Here is a 24,567-nt window from a genome sequence, read left to right on the forward strand (position 1 = left end):
CAGAGGAGCTTACCCTCTAATGTCCCCTCCCCCCACAGTCACATCAGTCTCTGTACAGAGGAGCTTACCCTCTAATGTCCCCTCCCCCCACAGTCACATCAGTCTCTGTACAGAGGAGCTTACCCTCTAATGTCCCCTCCCCCCACAGTCACATCAGTCTCTGTACAGAGGAGCTTACCCTCTAATGTCCCCTCCCCCCACAGTCACATCAGTCTCTGTACAGAGGAGCTTACCCTCTAATGTCCCCTCCCCCCACAGTCACATCAGTCTCTGTACAGAGGAGCTTACCCTCTAATGTCCCCTCCCCCCACAGTCACATCAGTCTCTGTACAGAGGAGCTTACCCTCTAATGTCCCCTCCCCCCACAGTCACATCAGTCTCTGTACAGAGGAGCTTACCCTCTAATGTCCCCTCCCCCCACAGTCACATCAGTCTCTGTACAGAGGAGCTTACCCTCTAATGTCCCCTCCCCCCACAGTCACATCAGTCTCTGTACAGAGGAGCTTACCCTCTAATGTCCCCTCCCCCCACAGTCACATCAGTCTCTGTACAGAGGAGCTTACCCTCTAATGTCCCCTCCCCCCCCACAGTCACACACTATTATATATCGCAGTGCTGTACGGAGTCTAGTTCCTGCAATTATTAGCTCAGAGAACACATCGGACGGCCAACACACCTCCATACAAGAGGTTTGAGACGGCCCTGCTACAGAGAGCTTGCAATCTAAACGGAATCCTACCAAATGCGCATCTCTTTGCCACCATTGGCTGGTTGGAGTCACACGTAACAGGTAATGGGCAGGGCTTAGCTAGGCGCACACAGGCTGTCCCTTCTTCTAGCATTCTTCACTCTCTAGCACAGATATGTGCACCATTCCTATTTTACTCCCCCCGCTGGTCGCCATGGTTCCACCTGATGGTCAATGAGTCCTGTAGTGACATAATGGCCACTGGTAGAAACCACCGCATAGGGGGGGTTGGTTGCTGAGACTGGATTCACCTTCCGTCAGATAACTGAACCTAAAATGCACAAAAAAAATCACTCAAATGTTTAAAAAAAAAACTTTAGTTCAGGTTTAGAGGCTTTCACATGTCTAGTCATCAATATCATGAGTATCCTCGTCACATGGTGTCATGGTTACTGGTCCTGTCTAGGTTTATTATTGCCAAATATTCTTCAGCTATAATAACAATTAAATTTAAACTTAGAAATGTTCATTTCACCCGATGTGAGTAAATAAAAATAGATTTCTTCTTTTATTTTTGCTATTTTCTACCTGCGCAATGGCCGGGGTGCAGTTACCAAAATGGCCACAAGGCGGCAGCACTGAGCTATAGGGTGTCGTACATGCGCTGCAGTTCTCAAAGTGGTCACACGAGGGCAGCAGGGCAGCGCCACTGTACACCAGCCGCGGTCTCCACCAAGGACGCCTGGCCCGGAAGCTGAGGCTGTGGAACGCAAGCAGGAAATGCTTTGGAACGCAAAAGACGGAGGTCGCCGGAAACTGGTGCCGCAGTGCATTGTGGGTCACGTAGTGAGCCGCTAATACGCCTCTGGTCAGTTTAGATAGAAACGGACTGCACTTCCCATAATCCCTCTCACCTTTAAAGGTGAAAAGAAGTGCCAGGCAGTGCTAGAGGATGCCAGAGAATTACAGCAGATGGAGGCAGAAAGAGGGGGGCTGAAGCTGGGAAGGCGACCGTAAACCTCGTCTGTTGATTTATTATGGAGAGGGGGGCGGCAGCAATGATCTGACCGGCGGTAACAAGAGGTAACGTCTGTTATTTATTACACGCGTGCGAAGATCGCACCAACTCTCGATGGCATCGGTGACGACCTGATCTCGGCGATTCTCATGGCCGAGCCGGTGACAGTGAGCTCATCGCTGGCTCAGTCTGAATAATAATACAATTTGTATTATGGGGAGGGGGATGGGAGATATGGCACCCCCAGCATCCCTGCCACACGTCTACTATTATAAGGGGGGTGGGGCAAAAAAAGTAGGCCTCATACGCTGTCCTGTATAGGTCAGGAAATGGGAGACATGGCACCCCCAGCATCCCTGTCACACAGAACACATATTCTATTATCAGAGGGAGTCGGAGAAATAGACCTCCAATGAATGCAATGGGTAGAAAGGAAGTGCCCTGTGTGTGGGCGGGGAAGAAATGGGAGATATGGCACCCCCAGCATCCCTGTCACACACCTGCATCAGAGGGTTCAATAGGCTTCCGGTCATTGCAGTGGATAGAGATGATGTGACCCGTGTAGGGGAAGAGATGGGCGATATGGCACCCCCAGCATCTCTATCACGCATCCGCTATTAACAGAGGGAGTCAAAGAAATTGGCCCGGCTATTGCACTGGGTAGAGATGAGGTGTCTGGTATAGATGGGGTGGGACTTATAGCACCCCCAGCATCCCCGTCACACATCTACTGTTATCAGAGGGAGTCCGTTCAATAGGCTTCCGGTCATTGCAGTGGATAGGGATGATGTGACCTGTGTAGGGGAAGAGATGGGAGATATGGCACCCCCAGCATCCCTGTCACCCACAACACATCTACACCAGAGGGAGTCTCTTCAATCAAAAGGTGGAGAATGCGGGCGGACATTACAGTCAATGGAGAGAAGCGAGTTGGGCAGCCGCTGCGAGCTCCCCTATCAGCACATCACACCTGCAGCCTGTTCATTCTGTGCTTATTTCTCTCAGGGGTCACATGAGCTCCCTGTTCACTCGCAGCGTTCTAGAGACACACCATCGTATATAATTGTACAACACAAACTGTATCCAGCCCTTCAGTCTGTCATCAGATGTAACATCTTGTAAATCCTGGTGGTTAAATCGTGTCTTCTGTACAGATCAACATATGAAAGAGAGAATTCTCCGCACAGCCGATCCGCCATTCATCCGATAATGGAGAAGGGAAGAAAATACCAGCGAGACCGGATATTACAGCTCACCCTGGAGATCATCTACCTGCTGACCGGAGAGGTGAGGAGGATTCTGGGAGGTCACATGACATCACTCTTATCTCTATTCATAAAAACACAGACCTGACCGGAGAGGTGAGGAGGATTCTGGGAGGTCACATGACATCACTCTGATCTCTATTATAAAACACACAGACCTGACCGGAGAGTTGAGGAGGATTCTGGGAGGTCACATGACATCACTCTGATCTCTATTATAAAACACACAGAGCTGACCGGAGAGATGAGGAGGATTCTGGGAGGTCACATGACATCACTCTGATCTCTATTATAAAACACACAGCTGATCGGGGGGTTGAGGTCTTTGTAAAGTACTTAAAACCCATTTTTCTACTTAGGATTACGGACCTGTGAAGAAGCCGTGCGATCATATAAGAACCAGCAACTGTTCGAGTGTGTCAGGAGGAAGAAGCAGGACCCAGAGCCCCATCATGAATCCCCCACCTCCCTCTCTGGGACCTGATAGAAACCAAGACAGGAAGATTCTAGAAGTCACCCAGAAGATCATGGAGCTGCTGACAGGAGAGGTGAGCGGTGCCGGGAATTCTGGGACATGGTCCAGGAACAGACAAGGGATGTGTCTGGGTGGTGACTGTATCATTGTGTGTGTCAGGTTCCTATAAGGTGTCAGGATGTCTCTGTCTATTTCTCCATGGAGGAGTGGGAGTATCTAGAAGGACACCGGGATCTCTACAAGGACGTAGTGATGGAGAACCGGCCGCCCCTCACATCACCGGGTAAGGATCATTTTTCGTATATGGACTGGCGTGGAGGATGAGATATAGACTCCGGTTTGTGATGTAGATTGTTGAACGCGATGACTTTTATTCTAGGAGATCTTCATGACAGTGAAGTGACTGAAGAAGTCCATCTTACTATTGTGAAGGAGGAGCATCTCTCAGCTGAAGGACATGTGTCCCGCTCTGACCTCCCCCCACCTACAGACCCAACACAATATGATATTAAGAAGGAGCCTCTCTCAACTGGAGAATATCCCCACCAACCTGTTGTCTCCTTCCCCTCCCATCATACCCAACCTTCATCTGCTCATACTAAGGAGGAGCCCCTCTCAACTGGAGAACATCCCACCCAATCTAACTTCTCCACACCCACCCATCATACCCAACCTGACTTCTCCACACCCACCCATCATACTCAACCTTCATCCACTCATACTAAGGAGGAGCCTCTCTCAACTGGAGAACATCCCACCCAACCTGTTGTCTCCTTCCCCACCCATCATACCCAACCTGGATCAGCTTATACTAAGGTGGTCCCCCTCTCAACTGGAGAACATCCCACCCAACCTGATTTCTCCACACCCACCCATCGTAACCAACCTTCTTCTGCTCATACTAAGGCGGTGCCCCTCTCAGTTGAGGAACACCTCCCCCGCTCGGACAGCTCTGAGAGTCAGAAGGTTTCTACTAGCCGCCAAGACCCTTCCTCTGCATCCGGCCAACGCCCGGCCGAGAACTCCCTCCCCGCCAAAATCCCGAGTGACGACAAACCGTACGGCTGCTGCGGCTGTGGGAAGAGCTTCGAGACCGACGCCGAGCTCATCAAACACCGTAAAATCCACACCGGCCAGAAGCCGTATTCCTGCTCGGAGTGCGGCAAGTGCTTCCTCTACAACTCGCAGCTGGTCACCCACCAGCGCATCCACACCGGCGAGCGCCCGTTCGCCTGCTCCGTGTGTGGGAAGTCCTTCATCAAGAACGCCCACCTGGTCACCCACCAGAGGTCCCACACGGGGGAGAAGCCCTTCAGCTGCCCCGAATGCGGGAAAAGATTCGTCACCAACGCCGTCCTGCGGGCCCACCTGAGGGTCCACAGCGGCGACAAGCCCTTCTACTGCGCCGACTGCGGGAAGTGCTTCGTGTCAAAGTCCCGGCTCACCAAACACCGGAAGTATCACAGCAGGGAGAAGCCGTTCTCCTGCTCGGAATGCGGGAAGGCCTTCCTGAAAAACTCTGACCTGACCCGGCACCTCCGGATTCACACGGGGGAAAGGCCTTACTGCTGCTCCGACTGCGGCAAGCGTTTCATCCAAAGGTCGAACCTCCTGCTGCACCAGCGGACTCACACGGGGCAGCGGCCTTATTCCTGCGCACTGTGCGGGAGGGGCTTCCACTGTAAGACCTCACTAGTCAAACACGAGAGCAACCACACGGATAAACAGCTCCCATCACCCAACACAACCCGTTCCTCCGGGGGGCCAGTGCCGGCGTCGGCAAAGAAATAACGTTGTGTGTTTATATGGGAGGATGTTGGCCCGGAGTCATCAAGCTGCACTGAAGGAGTGCTGAGAGGCCTCATACTATAAGAGGAAGCTGCGCTCTGTTGGCATAGAAACAACTTTATTATTCCAGCACTGTTGAGGAGACTCCACCCCCTTCTAACGCATTTCGCCCCCTGCTGGGGCTACATGAGCATACCATCAGCGTGCTTAACGTGCTCTTGCAGCTTGATGTATCGAGGCCACTGAAAGGGATTTTATCCACTTGTAGCAGATAATATCATGATATATATTGTATATTAACGTGTTCAGCTTTTATAAACCTTTTAAAGTCTTAACACCGCCTACACGAGGGCAGCCATCTTGTCTCTTTACATTTGCATACTGTAATGCCGATCCGTCCATTGTACCGGGCCAGCAGAGTTCCACTGGACAACAGCACCGGACTGGAATGGCTTGTGGCCGTGGGACCAGCCGAGCAAATAAAGTTGCACTTCACCTTGTTTTTTTTTTTTCCTTGAACAAACTTTATTGTTAGTAGTTCAAGATCACAAAGCCAGACTCTAGCACGTGGCTGTCTGCCAGACCTTCCTGACTGCAGAACAGAATCATGCTAAAAATGATATAGCCGGATGCATACATCGCCTGGAATCTGTCATGTGACTTGTTTGTCTTCTGCATAGTATGACATAGTCATGTTGGGTGTCGAACTGATTGGTATTCTCTTATACATTTCTGTACACGCTTGGTATTGCCCTAGCTCAGACACAGCTGTAGTAATGGAAGTTGTATGAAACGACTTTAATCCCTCAGTGATAATATAGATCGCTAACCCCGAGTCTGTGTATTCCTCCTGATTTTGTACCATACTGAACCTCTGGTTTTCAAGCGCTGATCTATGATGGCGAGCTTTAGTTTAAAGGAGGACTATGGGGTCAGTGTTTTTCCCCATAGTTCTCCTTAGGGTAATGTGAGGACAAAAACTTGCGTCCTCCCGTCACCCAAATCTCAGTATATAGCAAACTACAGCTCGCGGTATACTGAGACCGCCGCTAGCCGGGACGCATCCCGACATTACTGTGGAGATCCGCCCAGCTGCGTGACTTGACAGCTGGCTCTGCCTATCTAGAGGCAGAGCCAGCTGTACCCGCCCCCTCCCCCGTCCATTCCACCAGTCAGCGCTGGAGGATCGGAGCGGGGAGTCCCTGCATGAGTGACAGTCACGGCTCTCTGCAGGCACAGGATCGAGAAGTGAGCGAGTGACAATATGCGTTCTCTCACTTCTCGATCTATAGACCCGACGTGTGACAGTTTCATTGTCACACGTCGGCTCCAACTATGATGATGAGTGATTTTCACTCACCTCATAGTTCACCTTTAGTGGAGTTCAATGGAATGTCCATGTTACTGCTCAGTGCTGGTTACAATGGCTAATAGCCATTCGCTGGTCATGCAGATCATCACGGGCCGATTACTGACCCTCCTGTTCTAACATCACTCTTATCAGAGTGATGTTACTCAGTGTGAACCCCTATTCCCAGAATGGGAGTGACCGGGCCTCATTATGGTCACCGCAGGGATGTAAACACTGATGATCAAAGTTTATCTGTACCAGGGTGTGGATACTATTGAGGGAACAACCTGTGGTGGGGATGTAGACACTGAAAGGAATGTCTCCACCTGGAGCTGGATATTATTGGGGGTACAGTGTTGGGCTTTGAGGACTTTTCAGCATTGCAGTAAAAAAAACTCAGAAAGAGTCCGGATCTGATCAGAGCCGGTGTTCTATCGAAACCTCCAACTCGTCGAAATCTCCAACTACCTCACGGCCGGGTACTTGCAAGTTGGAGAGTTCGACCAGACGGCGTTAGACTGCAAAACACAAAGACTGGCGGAGCTTCTGTACAGCTGCATTGTAGCAATATTCAGCAGGTGGCAAAACTCGAGGAGTATTCTGACAACGCTACGCACGCGTGCGCACCGCAACTGCACCGAGCTCCAGTCTTTCTGAGTGAGGTAGTTGGAGATCTCGATAAGTTGGAGCTTTCGATAGAACAGCGGCGTATCCTTTCCTCATACATTCATTCCAGAAGTGAAAGTGATATAAATCTGTGCTGTGAGCGGCTGGGGGCTTCAGTAACTTTCCTGACTGAGCCCCTCTGAAACACGTCGGAGTCTTTCTTTGTGATCTTGTTCTACCAGCAATAAAGTTTGTTTAGACTTTGCTTGGATATGGACAGCTCGGGAAGGAAGGAAGAGCACCTACGGCCGGCAAAAGAGCCATGAGTCCGCTTAGATCAGGGGTAGGCAACCTTGGCTCTCCAGCTGTGGTGAAACTACAAATCCTATCATGCTTCTGCCTCTGGGAGTCATGCCTGTGGCTTGCAATGCATCATGGGATTTGTAGTTTCCGCACAGCTGGAGAGCCAAGGTTTCCTACCCCTGGCCTAGGTCAGGGGTAGCCACACTCCGGACCTCCAGCTGCGGTGAAACTACACACCCCATGATGCATCTCTCTCCGTGAGTCATGCCTGTGAGACTCTTGGGATTTGTAGTTCCACCACAGCCGGAGTTTGGCCACCCCTGGCCTAGATGTTTGGAAATGTTTACTGCGACTTTTCCCGTAATTGATTCCGTCACAACGACGAAGTCGCTTTTATTTCGCCATCCTAAAGAGCTTCTGAAGGTATATGCAAATTCAGACAGAGCAGAGGCACGCCCCTTCCACCTCCCACTAGCCAATGAGGGGCTGCCGGACGGGTGCACAGTCACCAAGATGTGAGCGGTGGGTGGAGAGGAGTCCACGCTCATGTAGGCTTTCGGTGGCTTCAACACGCCCCAGAGGAACCACTACGGAGATAAGATACAAGTGCCGGAGTCTGATGGCGGCCCGCCTCCTCTACAAATTCACTTTGAAGCTTTCAGAACATCATCCTAAAGGGAGCACGTCGGACCTCTCTGTGGAACGTGAGCGTGTCCTCGGTGGGTCAGGATGGGATCGTTTGAAGGGGGTGGAGTTCCCTTCCTTTGGACTAAAGCCGCTGAGAGTCGTGAGAAGTTGAACTTGATGGGTCAGGATGGGATCTTTGGAGGGGTGGAGTTTCTTCCATTTGCTGAGAGTCGTGAGAAGTTGAACTCGATGGACGTCATTCGCTTTTTGTAACTTTATTAACTAACAAAACAAATATGGAACAGCAAAGAAGTAAATTATGAAGCCACCTTGTGGACTTGACGGACTGACAGGAGAACTTTCCCTGCAACCTAACTTGCTCGTTCTTCAATGGTCACAGGGCGCAGTGATGGAGATTCCCAGCCTGTGTGTACTGATGGAACATGACTCTACAATGTCCTTGGCTGTAACGTTGGCCTCCCAATAAAGTGACTTGATTTATATTTGATGTTTACATTTATTGATTGATTTTATTGACATGACACCCCATGAGATTAAACGTTGTACACCTTCCGGGTTCTTCATGCAGGATGTGGCCTGGTTCATGATTTCCTGTCTCTAGCTTGTTGCAGCTTCCCGGTGTTACGAGGCTCAGTGCCGGTCCCACAGTCATCAGAAACACGCCACAGCTGAAGAAACACACCAGAGGCAAGATAAACCCGTCACCGCTGGCTACGGTGGGAGGTCCTGGACATCTCAGGCCCCCTGGTTTGTCCCGCCCACTAACAGGGCCAAGTTTGATTGACAGGTCCGGAGCTCCCCTGGGTCTGTTCCAGCCCACCGTGATTGAAAGGCCAAAAAGTCCGCCCACAATCCCACCCACATGTGGTAAAGCTGCCCGTTCTTCATCCAGGTCCTGTAACTTCTTTGGTTCTCAAGCATCAGCAGCATGTTGGAGGCTTTCCCCAAAGCAGCTCAATGATGTTGAGGACGGAAGATTGTGATGGGCGCTCCAGAATGTTCTGCTGCAGCCACGGAAGGGTCAAGTTGGCCTCATGTTTCAGTTCTTAGTCTCATCATGTTTGAGAGTCCAGATGCTCCCCATACGCAGCTTTCAGGGCAATTAAATAATTCTGATAATGGGCTGCCTTTTCGTCTTGTTATAAGTTTTGTTTAAATCCCTCGTGCCGCTGTAGCTTACATCCCCCATAACAGCAGAGATCCCCCACCGTGCTTCACAGTAGGGATGGTGTGCTTCTCTTCATAGGCCTTGTTAACTTCCCGCCAAACATAACATTAATGGTTGTGACCATAGAGTTCAGGTCTGAATCTCACTGCAGCTTCTAATGCTCATTGTGAGAAGCTCCCAGTGTGCAGTGATATCAGAGGAAGAGGAGTCGGTACAACTGTGCAGGACTGAAGGGGAGGACGGAGGTCAGATAGAAGAGTGAAGGGGAGGACGGAGGTCAGATAGAAGAGTGAAGGGAAGGACGGAGGTCAGATAGAAGACTGAAGGGGAGGACGGAGGTCAGATATAAGACTGAAGAGAAGGACGGAGGTCAGATAGAAGACTGAAGGGGAGGACGGAGGCCAGATAGAAGACTGAAGGGGAGGACGGAGGTCAGATATAAGACTGAAGGGAAGGACGGAGGCCAAATATAAGACTAAGAGGTTACATATAAGAGATTATATTTTAATTGATGGGAGTAAAAACATTTTTCGGGGTTGGCACTTAATATTAAATCAGATTAAAATAACCTCATACAAAAATTCTGCAATTCTTTCTAATATTTGTATTAGTGTTAATAGAACAACAACATTTTATTATTTAACCTAAATAATATTAATAATAATAAATCTTGGTTCACCTGCAGTTAGCAAAGCCGCCACAAGATGGCAGTGGCGCTATATCAGCCCCATGACTGCAGAATCATCCATTACACACGCTGCAGTTTCTCACACTGACCACACGAGGGCGCACATAGACATTAAAGTAGGGCAGCCTACCCGGAAGTGCTGCTCTCCCCGAGGCGGAAGTGAGCTCTGCAATGCATTGTGGGTGCTGTAGTCCGCTCATTCCCATTCTCCGGGCTGAGCTCCAGTTCCCAGCATGCTCCTCGACCTTTCAGGGAAATAATGGCCAGGCAGTAGTAGATGATGCCGGAGAAGTGGTCTTAGTGGAGTGGGGAGGAAGGAGAAGCAGATTGGGATCAATGTGATTTGCAGTGTGGGGGAAGGAAGGGGGGAGCAGGTTATAGATTCCATATTATATATATACAGAGGGAGATCTCTCAGCTGGAACACACCGATACTCCGCCGCCACCTCCGCCACCGGTCAGGTAGGTCGGCCACACCGAGCAATGGTAGAGCGGAGAGGCACTCATTCACTATCGGAGGTCCTCCAGCCGAGTCACATTTCCCGACACTCCGCTAGAGTTCTGGGTGCTACTGGGGGGGTCTCTTGTTTTTTTGGGGGGGACATTATTGGTGCATTAATGCACTCAGTACGTTCTAATCTCCCTAATCTAACCAGTACTGCACACCACCACAGTACCCGGCTGTCACGTTTGGGCTGGCTATTCAAAGATTGGAGATGTTGGGGATGATCTGAGGGGTGAAGGTGCAGGAATCGGGGTGATCTGAGGGGTGAAGGGTCAGGGGTGGAGACAAGGGTGACCCAGGGGGGGAGGGGGGTGAGTACCTGCACCTATTCTCTAACATTTATATTCTATTATTTGTATCCCTCTGTATTGTATTCTATAATCACTGAATAGATTGTTCGGTTCTGTTCCATCAGAGGCATCTCTCCGCTTCCGGGTCATCCATAGATGTCAGCAGTTCCCTCGGATGATCTGCTCCTGGCCGGGCCCATTATAGCTCCTCCCCCGACAATCAGCCGATCACAAGATACAGAATATCATTTTGGTGATCAGAAGGTATCCGCGTTTAATTTCATACCCGGCATACAAACCCTGCTCCATCCCCCGTCCCCTCCCCTCCCCCTATCCATCGGGTTGGTTCTCTTGCTTTGTTCCTAAACAAATTGTCTGTAATTCTATTTCTAGTAGAAGCGAGAAGTCGGATGTCAGTAAATGTATTGAAGAGTTTTCTCATTCACAGGAAGTCCTCCGGCAGCGATGAAGAAGGAGCAGAGACACACGACTGAGAGGATCCTAAACCTGACTCTGGAGATCATCTACCTGCTGACCGGAGAGGTGAGGAGGATTCTGGGAGGTCACATGACATCACTCTGATCTCTATTAATAAAACACAGACCTGACCGGAGAGGTGAGGAGGATTCTGGGAGGTCACATGACATCACTCTTATCTCTATTCATAAAACACAGACCTGACCGGACAGATGAGGTATTTGTAAAGGGCATTAAACCCGTTTCCCTACTTTAGGATTACGGACCTGTGAAGAAGCCGGGTGATCATATCACAACCAGCAACTGTTCAGACGTGTCAGAAGGAAGCCAGCGCACCATCATGGATCCTCCTCCTCCCTCCATGAGACCTGATATAAACCACGACAAGAAGATCCTAGAAGTCACCCAGAAGATCATTGAGATGCTGACAGGAGAGGTGAGCGGTGCCGGGAATTCTGGGACATGATCCAGGAACAGACAAGGGGTGTGTCTGGATGGTGACTGTATCATTGTGTGTGTCAGGTTCCTATAAGGTGTCAGGATGTCTCTGTCTATCTCTCCATGGAGGAGTGGGAGTATCTAGAAGAACACCGGGATCTCTACAAGGACGTGGTGATGGAGGACCGGCCGCCCCTCACATCACCGGGTAAGGATCATTTTCATACTTCTAGGTGTATGGACCGGAGTGGGGGATGGGGCGTAGAACCCACATTGCTGTAATAATAACATTTGTGATGCAGATTGTTGAACAAGGTCACTTTTTTGTTTTAGGAGATCTTCATGACAATGAAGTGACTGAAGAAGTCCATCTTAAGAAGGAGCCCCTCCCAACTGAAGAACATCCCCCCCAAGCTGACTTCTCCACACCCACTCATCGTACCCAATCTTCATCTGCTCATACTAAGGAGGTGCCATTTGAGGAACACCTCCCCCGCTCAAACAGCTCTGCATGTCAGAAGGTTTCTTCTGACCGTAGAGACCGTTCCTCCCGCTCCCGTCAACGCCCGGCCGAGAACTCCCTCACCGCCGAAATCCCGAGTGACGGTAAACCGTACGGCTGCTGCGGCTGTGGGAAAAGCTTCGAGACCGACGCCGAGCTCATCAAACACCGTAAAATTCACACCGGCCAGAAGCCGTATTCCTGCTCAGAGTGCGGCAAGTGCTTCCTCTACAATTCGCAGCTGGTCACCCACCAGCGCATCCACACCGGCGAGCGCCCGTTCGCCTGCTCCGTGTGTGGGAAGTCCTTCATCAAGAACGCCCACCTGGTCACCCACCAGAGGTCCCACACGGGGGAGAAGCCCTTCAGCTGCCCCGAATGCGGGAAAAGCTTCGTCAACAATACCATCCTGCAAGCTCACCTGAGGGTCCACATCGGTGACATGCCCTTCGACTGCGCCGAGTGCGGGAAGAGGTTCGTCTCAAAGTCCAGCCTCAGCAAGCATCAGAAGTATCACAGCAGGGAGAAGCCGTTCTCCTGCTCGGAATGCGGGAAGGCCTTCCTGAAAAACTCTGACCTGACCCGGCACCTCCGGATTCACACGGGGGAAAGGCCTTACTGCTGCCCCGACTGCGACAAGCGTTTCATCCAAAAGTCCAGCCTTGTCTTGCACCAGCGGACTCACACGGGGCAGCGGCCTTATTCCTGCGCACAGTGCGGGAGGGGCTTCCACTTCAAGACCTCACTAGCCAAACACCAGAGCAACCACACGGATAAACAGCTCCCATCACCCGACACAACCCGTTCCTCCGGGAGGCCAGTGACAAAGAAATAACGTTGTGTGTTTTTATATGGGAAGATGTTGGCCCCTGAGTCATAAAGCTGCACTGAAGGAGTGCTGGAATGACATACAGTGATACACTATATTGCCAAAAGTATTGGGCCCCTCCCCCTCCAAATCATTGGATTGAGATGTTCCAATCACCTCCATGGCCCCCGGTGTATAGGATGAGGCACCTCGGCATGCAGACGCTTCTACAGACATTTGTGAAAGAATGGGTCGCTCTCAGGAGCTCAGTGACTACAAGCGTGGTACCGTGATAAGTTGTCACCTGTGCAATAAGTCCATCCGTGACATTTCCTGGCTACTAAATATTCAGCGGTCACCTGTTACTGGTATTGTAACAAAGTGGAAGCAACTGAGAACCACAGCAACTCAGCCACGAAGTGGTAGGCCACCTAACATGACACAGCGGGGTCGGCGCATGCAATCCGATGGGTGTGGCGGTTGCCAGGAGAACGGTACTTGCCTGACTGCATTGTGCCAAGTGTAAAGTTTGGGGGATGAGGGATAATGGGGGGGGGGTTGTTTTTCAGGGGTTGGGCTCCGCCCCTTAGTTCCAGTGAAGGGAACTCTTAAGGCATCAGCATACCAAGACATTTTGGACAATTTCATGCTCCCAACTTTGTGGGAGGAGTTTGGGGACGGCCCCTTCCTGTTCCAACATGACTGCGCACCAGTGCACAAAGCAAGGTCCATAAAGACATGGATGGGGGAGTTTGGGGTGGAGGAACGTGACTGGCCGCACAGAGTCCTGACCTCAACCCCATAGAACACCTTTGGGATGAATTAGAGCGGAGACTGCGAGCCCGGCCTTCTCCTCCAACATCAGTACCTGACCTCACAAATGGTCCAACATTCCCATAGACACACTCCTAAACCTTGTGGACGCCTTCCCAGAAGAGTTGAAGCTGTTATAGCGGCAAAGGGCGGAGCCAACCCAATACTGAACCCTACGGACTAAGACTGGGATGCCATTAGAGTTCATGTGCGTGTAAAGGCGTCCCAATACTTTTGGCAATACAGTGTATATGAGAGGCCTTATACTATAAGAGGAAGCTGCGCTCTGATGGCTTAGAAACAACTTTATTGTTCCAGCACTATTGAGGACACTCCTTTTGATGCACTTTGCCCCCTGCTGGGACTTACTGGTAGAACATGAGCATACCGTCGGCGTGCTTAAAGTGCTCTTGCAGCTCGATGAATCGGGGCCACTGAAGGGGATTTGTAGCAGATAATATGATGATATATATTGTATATTAATGTGATCAACTTTTATAAACCTTTGAAAGTTTTAACACCGCCTACACGGGGGCAGCCATCTTGTCTCATTACATTTGCATACTGAATATAGAGGCAACATATGCCGATTCCTCCAGTGTACAGGCCGAGCAGAGCCAGCAGAGTTCCACTGTCAGTGCTGGACAACAGCACCGGGCTTAGATGGAGTCTGGAGTGGCTGGTGGACGTGGGACCAGCCAGGCAAATAAAGCTGCACTTTGTCTTGTTTTTTTTCCTTGAACAAACTTTATTGCTTACAGTACAAGATTACAAAGCCAGAATCTAGCACATGGCTGTCTGCCAGACCCTCCCGTCCATCCTATTACTGCAGAACAGAATCATGCTAAGCCGGATGTACACGTCACCTAGAATATGTCATGTGACCTGTTTGTCTTCTCTATAGTATGACGTAGTCATGTTGGGTGTTGAACTGATTGGTATTCTCTTATACATTTCTATAATCGCTTGGTATCGCCGTAGCTCAGACACAGCTGTAATAATGGAAGTTGTATGAAATGGTTTTAAACAGCGTGTGGTGGGGAGGAAGAGACTGTATGGAGTGTCTCTACCAGGACGTGGATATTATTGAGGGAACAATGTGTGGAGACTTTTCATCATTGTAAGAGAAGAGGCCGGATCTGATAAGAGCTGCATATCCTTTCCTCATACATTCATTCCAGAAGTGAAAGTAAAAATGATATAAATCTGTGCTGTGACAGGCTGGGGGCTTCAGTAACTTTCCTGACTGATCCCCTCTTGGGAGTGAAACATGTCGGAGCCTGGCTTCGTGATCTTGTCCGCGGTGCGTGCATCAAAATCAACTTCCCCTCTGAACAAAAAAAGTAATCGTGAAATTACAACACACAAAAAGAAAAGTGCACGAGGTTGCTGTTGTCTTCCTCCGAAGAGGAAGGGCCTCGAAATTCCTGAACTCCCCCGCCGGGGCGCAAGGCTCCTGACAGGGGCGAGGACGACTCAGGTCCACCTACCCAAAGGCTGGCGGACCACGATCCTCCCACCGAAGCAGGACCTACGAGTACTAGATATGGGACTCACCCGAAGTGAGACCTCCCCCCCCCCCAAGTGGGGGAAGGCAGAGAAGCCAGTGAAGGCCACAGAACCTCCCCATTAAGTTTCACGACGGGCCCCGAAGATACCCGCACCCTCCATCATCTGTGCTCAGTCGTGCATAAAAAGAGTGCTTAATGTAAATAGGTGCACAAACGTGGCAGGCCATCTGACCCAGGTATAAAAATTGCCCCGGGCTAGCCAGAAGGCCTGCCCAAGAGGCGTGGTGCAGAAAATGCTTTAGGGGCTGTGACCTAGTGCAGCTGAATCACGGTGGGGTGTGAAACCCAAGTGATTTTCCACCACCCCCAGTGGGCACCCCACCGCGGGCCTCTGCGCTCCCCGAACCCTCCGGCCAGAGCAGCACCCGTCCCCTTCAGGAGGCATTAGTGCAGAGAAGTTCCCGTCGCAGGTAAGGAACCCCTCAGCACTCGGCTTCACTCCAGTGAGTACTAAGCAACCATCCCCCCGACAGGACGGTGCTGTCCCCCTCTGAAAACTGATAAGAACAGACACTACACTTGATCTTAGCCAAAAGGCTGAGAAGGCTTTGTCATCTTGTACTACTAGCAATAAAGTTTGTTCAACTCTTTCTTGGATTTGGATAGCTGGAAAAGGCAGGAAGTGCAACTACGGCTGGTGGAAGCGCTATGAGAGTGCCTAGAGGGTTAAGTTGTTTGGAAATGTATACTGGCTTGTGCCGTAATTGGTTTTATCACAACGGTTGTTAAACGAGAGCACTTCAGGTGTCCCCTATGTAACCTAACACAATTACATGAGAGAACGTATGGAAGGCGCTTTTATTTCGCCATCCTAAAGAGCTTCTGAAGGCTTATTCAGATTCCAACAGAGCAGAGGCACGCCCCTTCCACCTCCCACTAGCCAATGAGGGGCTGCCGGACGGGTGCACAGTCACCAAGATGTGAGCGGTGGGTGGAGAGGAGTCCACGCTCATGTAGGCTTTCGGTGGCTTCAACACGCCCCAGAGGAACCACTACGGAGATAAGATACAAGTGCCGGAGTCTGATGGCGGCCCGTCTCTTCTCTTCAACTACAAGTTCACTTTGAGCTTTCAGAACATCATCCTAAAGGGAGCACGTCAGACCTCTCTGTGGAACGTGAGCGTGTCCTCGGTGGGTCAGGATGGGATCGTTTAGAGGGGGTGGAGTTCCCTTCCTCTGGACTAAGCTGCTCAGAGTCGTGAGAAGTTGAACTCGATGGACGTCAGTAACCAAAACAAATATGGAACAGCAAATTGGTAAAATCATGACACCAACTTGTGGACTTGACGGACTGACAGGAGAACTTTCCCCGCAACCTAACCTGCTTGTTCCTTACTGATCACAGGGCGCAGTGACGGAGATTTTCAGCCTGTGTGTACTAATGGAATCTGAGTCTTCACAATGTCCTTGGCTGTAACATTGGCCTCCTAGTAAAGAGTTTTTATTTTATTTACATTCATTTTATTTTAAAAGTCGGATCTCAGGACGGCTTCTGGCTTTTTAAAGGAAAACTACGGGGGTCAGGGCTTTTCCCCATAGTTCTCCTCGGGGTCACGGGAGGACACAAACTAGAGTCCTCCCCTCACCCTAGGCTCGGTATAGCAGCTCGCCGTATACTGAGACCGCCGCAGCCGGGACGGATCCCGACATTACTGTCTGAATCCACCCAGCTGCGTGATTGACAGCTGTACCCGCCCCCTCCCCCGTCCGTTCCGCCAGTCCGTGAATCCCTCCAGGGAGCTGTCAGTGACTGTCACGGCTCTCTGCAGGGATATGATCGAGAAGTGAGCGAGCGCCGGTATGTGTTCGCTCGCTTCCCGATCTATAGACCCGACGTGCGACAGTTTCATTGTCACAGGTCGGCTCTAACTATGAGGATGAGTGAAGATCACTCACCTCATAGTTCTCCTTTAATGCAGGATGCGGTCTGGTCCGGGCACAGAGTTCTTATCTCTAGCTTGTTGCAGCCTTCCCGTGTTGTAGAAAAGTATTAGGAAGCAGAGTTCTAGGAACATACAAGTCCCAGCGAATGATGGAGTGAGATGGAACACGCACGGCCTGCCCCCCCCCCCCAAAGTCACACACTCAAATATTTCATTGGTCCGCCTTCAGCTACAATCGCCACGGAAACGCTTCGATGAGCTTATACAACGTCACCACATTTATTTCCGCCCAGAGTTGCGTTAAGTTCTCGCCAAGATCTTGTAGTGATGATGGGAGAGTCGGACCTCTGCGTAAAGTCTTCTCCAGAGATTCTCAATGGGGTTCAGGTCTGGGCTCTGCGGTGGCCAATCCGTGTGTGACGATGACGTCACGTGCTCCCTGAGCCACTCTTTCACAATCTGAGCCCGATGGGTCCTGACATTGTCATCTTGGAATGTTCCCAATGTGCCATCAGGGAAGAAGACCTCCATTGATGGATAAATCTGGTCATTCAGTATATTCAGGTCGTCAGCTGACCTAAATGTTTGGGCACATAACATTTCTTGATCTAGAACTGACCAACCGAAGCATCCCCAGATCACAACTCCGCCCCCCATAGGCTTGTATGGAAGGCACTAGGCATGATGGGGGCTTCACTTCATCCTCCTCTCTTCTTACCCTGATGCCCCCACCACTCTGGAACAGGGTAAATCTGGACTCATCAGACCACATGACCTTTTTCCATTGCCCCAGAGTCCCTGGTGTCACACTGAAGACTTTGTTTCCCTCACTGATGAGAGGTTTCCTTAAGGCTATCAATACGCCACCGCTGGCTATAGTGGGAGGTCCTGGACATCTCAGGCTCCCGGTTTGTCCCGCCCACTAACACAGACAAATTTGATTGTCAGGACAGGAGATGGTCTGTTCCGCCCACCATGATTGATGTCCTCCAGCCAGGAAATAAGGCGAGCTGTATCTGACTCGGTGCAGCTTCTAATGCGAGAGGCTCGCCGTGTGCAGTGGTATCAGAGGAAGCCATTTCAAGCCAGGAGAGGAGGCGGTACAACTGTGCAAGGGGAGGACGGAGGTCAGATAGAAGACGGAAGGGAAGGACGGAGGTCAGATAGAAGACTGAAGGGAAGGACGGAGATCAGATAGAAGACTGAAGGGAAGGACGGAGGTCACAGAGAAGACTGAAGGGGAGGATGGAGGTCACATAGAAGGCTGAAGGTAAGGACGGAGGTCAGATATTAGACTGAAGGGGAGGACAGAGGTCACATAGAAGACTGAAGGGGAGGACGGAGGTCAGATAGAAGACTGAAGGGAAGGACGGAGATCAGATAGAAGACTGAAGGGAAGGACGGAGGTCAGATAGAAGACTGAAGGGAAGGACGGAGATCAGATAGAAGACTGAAGGGAAGGACGGAGGTCACAGAGAAGACTGAAGGGGAGGATGGAGGTCACATAGAAGGCTGAAGGTAAGGACGGAGGTCAGATATTAGACTGAAGGGGAGGACAGAGGTCACATAGAAGACTGAAGGGGAGGACGGAGGTCAGATAGACTGAAGGGGAGGACAGAGGTCACATAGAAGACTGAAGGGGAGGACGGAGGTCACATAGAAGACTGAAGAGGAGGACGGAGGTCACATAGAAGACGGGACGGGAGGACGGAGGTCACATAGAAGACTGAAGGGAAGGACGGAGGTCACATAGAAGACTGAAGGGGAGGACGGAGGTCACATAGAAGACTGAAGGGAAGGACGGAGGTCACATAGAAGACTGAAGGGGAGGACGGAGGTCACATAGAAGGCTGAAGGGGAGGACGGAGGTCAGATAGACTGAAGGGGAGGACAGAGGTCACATAGAAGACTGAAGGGGAGGACGGAGGTCACATAGAAGACTGAAGGGGAGGACGGAGGTCACATTGAAGACTGAAGGGGAGGACGGAGGTCACATAGAAGACTGAAGGGAAGGACGGAGGTCACATAGAAAACTTAAGGGAAGGACGGAGGTCACATAGAAGACTGAAGGGAAGGACGGAGGTCAGATAGAAGGCTGAAGGGGAGGACGGAGGTCAGATAGAAGACTGAAGGGGAGGACGGAGGTCACATAGAAGACTGAAGGGAAGGACTGAGGTCACATAGAAGATAATAAAAATAAATAAATCTTGGTTCACCTGCAGTTAGCAAAGCCGCCACAAGATGGCAGTGGCGCTATATCAGCCCCATGACTGCAGAATGATCCATTACACACGCTGCAGTTTCCCACACAGACCACACGAGGGCGCACATAGACATTAAATTAGGGCAGCCTACCCGGAAGTGCGGCTCTCCCCGAGGCGGAAGTGAGCTGTGCAGTGCATTGTGGGTGCTGTAGTCTGCTCATTCCCATTCTCCGGGCTGAGCTCCAGTTCCCAGCATGCTCCTCGACCTTTCAGGGAAATAATGGCCAGGCAGTAGTAGATGATGCCAATTATTGGTTCTGGGGTCCATTATTGCTACATCCCGACTGCTGCAATAATACCCTCATTTGGGCTGGCTACTGAAAGATTGGAGATGTTGGGGGTGATCTGAGGGGTGAAGGTGCAGGAATTGGGGGTGATCTGAGGGGTCAGGGTGCAGGAATTGGGGGTGATCTTCAATGTCATGTATTGCAACCTCCATATTGTACAATCACTGAATAGATTGTTCGGTTCTGTTCCATCAGAGGCATCTCTCCGCTTCCGGGTCATCCATAGATGTCAGCAGTTCCCTCGGATGATCTGCTCCTGGCCGGGCCCATTATAGCTCCTCCCCCGACAATCAGCCGATCACAAGATACAGAATATCATTTTGGTGATCAGAAGGTATCCGCGTTTAATTTCATACCCGGCATACAAACCCTGCTCCATCCCCCGTCCCCTCCCCTCCCCCTATCCATCGGGTTGGTTCTCTTGCTTTGTTCCTAAACAAATTGTCTGTAATTCTATTTCTAGTAGAAGCGAGAAGTCGGATGTCAGTAAATGTATTGAAGAGTTTTCTCATTCACAGGAAGTCCTCCGGCAGCGATGAAGAAGGAGCAGAGACACACGACTGAGAGGATCCTAAACCTGACCCTGGAGATCATCTACCTGCTGACCGGAGAGGTGAGGAGGATTCTGGGAGGTCACATGACATCACTCTTATCTCTATTAATAAAACACAGACCTGACCGGAGAGGTGAGGAGGATTCTGGGAGGTCACATGACATCACTCTTATCTCTATTACTAACACACTGACCTGTCCAGGGAGGTGAGGAGGAGTCTGGGAGGTCACATGACATCACTCTTAATAAAACAGACCTGACCAGGGAGGTGAGGAGGATTCTGGGAGGTCACATGACATCATTCTTATCTCTATTAATAAAACACAGACCTGACCGGAGAGGTGAGGAGGATTCTAGGAGGTCACATGACATCACTCTGATCTCTATTACTAACACACTGACCTGACCAGGGAGGTGAGGAGGATTCTGGGAGGTCACATGACATAATTTTGCTCTTTCAACAGATAATGAGCAAGAATGGGGACCAAATCACAATCACCGTTCCTCCAACTCACTTCATGATTCCAGAGAGAAAGTATAAGGAGAAAGTTCTAGAAGTCACCCAAAAGATCATGGAGCTGCTGACAGGAGAGGTGAGCGGTGCCGGGAATTCTGGGACATGATCCAGGAACAGACAAGGGATGTGTCTGGGTGGTGACTGTATCATTGTGTGTGTCAGGTTCCTATAAGGTGTCAGGATGTCTCTGTCTATTTCTCCATGGAGGAGTGGGAGTATCTAGAAGGACACCGGGATCTCTACAAGGACGTCGTGATGGAGAATGAGCCGCCCCTCACATCACCGGGTAAGAGGAAACTTTATCTTCTCATGTCGGAAAGGTGAGAGTATACTTTGTCCTATCTCCAGTTCTCTAACCATTGATTTACACATCACTCATGATGAACCCTTTTGGCCTCCTCGGTGATGATTAGGGTTGTCCCTTTCCACCTTCTCACCTTTATGTATCTCCTTTCTCAACAGACTTGAAATTTCGAGACTCCCAGGTCCTAACGTTTCCATCACCGGAATGTCTGAGTGAAGATCCTGATATCAAAGTCAATCATTCAACCGCAATAACCTCACCGCAGGAACAAACCCATTCCTACACTCTGGAGAACGTCCCCGAGACGTCAGCCTCGTGTCAAGATGAAGAAGACCTTCCGCACTCTGATGATTCCACGCCTCACACACAATACATCGCAACTCAGATCAAGGAGGAATCCCTCTCGACTGAAGAAGAGTTTGCGCCCGCTGGCCATTCGGTGACCCCGTATATATATGATGACTTTGATCATGACCTGGCTTCTGATGCTCTCCATAGTTTTGAGAGGATCGAGCCGCAGTACGAGTTCTTTCCCTATTCCGAACTTGAAGACCATTTCACGGTACAGAAGCCGTTTGCCCGCAGTGCCTACGGGAGGCCTCCGGTTGGCGGACACCAGAAGGCCACCCACAGAAGAAAGACTTATACCTATCTACAGCGCGGGAAATGCTTCCGCAGTAACTCAGACTTGGCCGCCCATCGCGGGGCGCACAGCGTAGAGAAGTCCTACCCCTGCCCGCACTGCGGGAAGGCCTTCAACCGGAAATCGAACCTCGCCATCCACGTCAGGATACACACGGGGGAGAAGCCCTACTCCTGCGCCATGTGCGGCAAACGCTTCAGCAATAAGTCTGACTGCATCATCCACCAGCGGATCCACACGGGGGAGAAGCCGTACCCCTGCTTCGAGTGCGGCCGATCCTTCGTCAGCAACTCCCACCGCATTTCGCACCAGCGCAGCCACACGGGGGAGAAGCCGTTTTTGTGTTCCCGCTGCGGGAAGTGCTTCCGGAACCGCTCCGACCTCCAAATCCACGAGAGGACCCACACCGGGGAGAAGCCGTTCGCCTGCACCAAGTGCAAGAAAAACTTTGCCAGCAAGTCGTCTCTTGTGCGGCATCAGAACCGAAAGCTGCATCAAGGAGAACTTGAGGACATCAACGAGACCTGATTTGGAAGTCTGTAAATAAAGTTTGATCCAGGCGGGCTTCCCTCCCCCCTTCCCCCCCGATGTTGTCTGAAGCATCCATCTTTACCGTCTTAGAACACTCAAAGGAGAACATCGGTTTTAGAGAAACATGAACATTTTGCAGTGCCGTAGAATCCGAGTCCAAATGTTTTTCTGCTTCCAGGCCCACGGAGTCCTCAAGCAGTCTCGCAGCGCCGTCAATGTGAGAGGGGACTACAGACCCCATCGGAGGCGTTGGGGAAAAGCCAGCTGAGTCTGCCCTCAATGGCTTCTATCCATCTCAGATTAAATGTGCGGTTGCAATTTGCAGCTCGTTAATTTCAATTCTTTCATTGGCCGCGTCAAACGATAATAAAGGTTCTCCTTTGGCTTAGTGTGATGTTGGTGGTGTTTGTGTGAGTCTGTTGGGAGGGGTGAATCCATCCATCTACACATCTACAAAAATACCTAAAGATAAGTTTTTAGAACCCAATTCACGGCACAAAAAAGAGTTTTGGTCCAGTTGGCTCAGCCTTGGTGGGTAGGGTAGGGTGATAGGATTGTTTTATGGTGAATCGGGTCTGCTCTACACCAATCCTCCCCTCTTAATCCGAGAGAAAGTTTGGTCACTTGCGTAGAGTACCTGAAAACTCTCCATGTAGATATCAGTTGGGCTTTTTAGGAGGTCCGTCTTGATATTGGTTGGGCTTTTTAGGAGGTCCGTCTTGATATTGGGCTTTTTAGAAGCACCATCTTGATGTCGGTTGTGCTTTATAGAAGGACCGTCTTGATGTCGGTTGTGCTTTTTAGAAGGACCGGCTTGATCTCGGTTGGGCTTTTTAGAAGGACCATCTTGATATTAGTTGGGCTTTTTAGAAGGACCGTCTTGATATCGGTTGGGCTTTTTAGAAGGACCGTCTTGATATTAGTTGGGCTTATGAGAAGGACCGTCTTGATATTAGTTGGGCTTTTTAGAAGGACCGTCTTGATATCGGTTGGGCTTTTTAGAAGGACCGTCTTGATATTGGGCTTCTTAGAAGGACCGTCTTGATATTAGTTGGGCTTTTTAGAAGGACCGTCTTGATATTGGGCTTCTTAGAAGGACCGTCTTGATATTAGTTGGGCTTTTTAGAAGGACTCGTCCTGATATTGGTTTTGCTTTTTAGAAGGACCGGCTTGATATTGGATGGGCTTTTCAGAAGGACCTTCTTGATATTTGGGCTTCTTAGAAGGACCGTCTTGATGTCGGTTGGGCTTTTTAGAAGGACCGTCTTAACATCGGTTGGGCTTTTTTTAAGGACCGTCTTGATATCTGTCGGACTTTTTAGAAGGACCGTATTGATATCTGTTGGGCTTTTTAGAAGGACCGTCTTGATGTCGGTTGGGCTTTTTAGAAGGACCGTCTTAACATCGGTTGGGCTATTTAGAAGGACCTTATTGATATCGGTTAGGCTTTTTAGAAGGACCGCCTGCCCCATGATGTCTTGTTTCTGCTCAAAGCCTAGGATCAGCTCCGGCCACAATATAGCTCAGGTCCCACCTTGAAATTCAGCCCCCCGCCCATTATACATCTTGTCTTTGGTTACACGAAGAGTCAAGTTTGTGATCTAGATCAGAATGTGGTTGCCTCTGTTTCGGAAACTTGGTGGAAACACGAGGCTACTGTGCATGGTAGGACCATGTTACTAAGGATGTAGAAGTGCACAGACAATGTGATCCGAGCCAAATGCAGGCCCACCCAGATAAATGAGGGTATTCCATAGAGGGCCTGAGAAGTGGAGGGGCCAGTTTTGAACTTCGGTTGGGTAATCAAGCTCAGACTGATACATCTTCCTCTTGATGAGATATATAAAATAAGTGTTGAGGGATTCCCCAAATTGAGAGTCTTCTGCAGTTCAACACCGACCCCAGTGATCATATGTTCTTCACGGAGGAACCTGGGAGGAGAGATGTTCAGGGGCAAGTGGCCAGTAAGAGGCTCTGCCTCTTCTTTGGCAAAGATCACCTGACCAATGCCATGGTATTATAACAGCAAGAGAGGGAGGCCCCAACTGGGGTGGACTGGGGTCATTTATTAAATGGCCATAAGAAGGGAAACGCAAACTACTGGGGAGAAATCTCACCATTGTGGGAGGGGCAGAGACACAAACTACTGGAGGAAATCTCACCAGTGTGGGGGGGCGAGAGGC

At 50.4% G+C, this 24,567-nt stretch overlaps 3 protein-coding genes across 3 annotated transcripts in view; 2 read left to right on the forward strand and 1 right to left on the reverse strand.

Annotated features, from left to right (window-relative positions):
- Positions 1-24,567, reverse strand: part of LOC108788099 (zinc finger protein 62 homolog) — a 949,422-nt gene that overhangs the window by 768,661 nt on the left and 156,194 nt on the right. The window lies entirely within an intron of this gene.
- Positions 1-24,567, forward strand: part of LOC108788078 — a 50,099-nt gene that overhangs the window by 4,122 nt on the left and 21,410 nt on the right. The window contains exons 2-9 of the mRNA XM_018557811.1: positions 4,493-5,178; positions 12,324-13,026; positions 15,713-15,812; positions 16,387-16,533; positions 20,063-20,170; positions 20,854-20,982; positions 21,177-21,192; positions 21,369-22,328. Coding sequence (XP_018413313.1) covers positions 4,493-5,178; positions 12,324-13,026; positions 15,713-15,812; positions 16,387-16,533; positions 20,063-20,170; positions 20,854-20,982; positions 21,177-21,192; positions 21,369-22,328 — 2,849 coding nt within the window. The remainder of the gene's footprint in view (positions 1-4,492; positions 5,179-12,323; positions 13,027-15,712; positions 15,813-16,386; positions 16,534-20,062; positions 20,171-20,853; positions 20,983-21,176; positions 21,193-21,368; positions 22,329-24,567) is intronic.
- Positions 18,533-21,040, forward strand: LOC108788111 (gastrula zinc finger protein XlCGF53.1-like). Its single transcript, XM_018557848.1, has 3 exons — positions 18,533-18,536; positions 20,355-20,449; positions 20,854-21,040. The coding sequence occupies exons 2-3, from the start codon at positions 20,372-20,374 to the stop codon at positions 21,010-21,012; spliced, it is 237 nt and encodes a 78-aa protein (XP_018413350.1). The 5' UTR covers positions 18,533-18,536; positions 20,355-20,371; the 3' UTR covers positions 21,013-21,040.

The sequence above is a fragment of the Nanorana parkeri genome, unplaced genomic scaffold (assembly GCF_000935625.1).
Source record: "Nanorana parkeri isolate BGI_ZX_2015 unplaced genomic scaffold, ASM93562v1 scaffold305, whole genome shotgun sequence".
NCBI lineage: Eukaryota > Metazoa > Chordata > Amphibia > Anura > Dicroglossidae > Nanorana > Nanorana parkeri.

Excerpts from the sequence above, each read along its gene's own strand:
- LOC108788111 (XM_018557848.1), top strand. The coding sequence starts at position 20,372 with ATGAAGAAGGAGCAGAGACACACGACTGAGAGGATCCTAAACCTGACC. Across the intron at positions 20,450-20,853 it reads TCTACCTGCTGACCGGAGAG|ATAATGAGCAAGAATGGGGA; the intron begins GTGAGGAGGATT and ends CTCTTTCAACAG.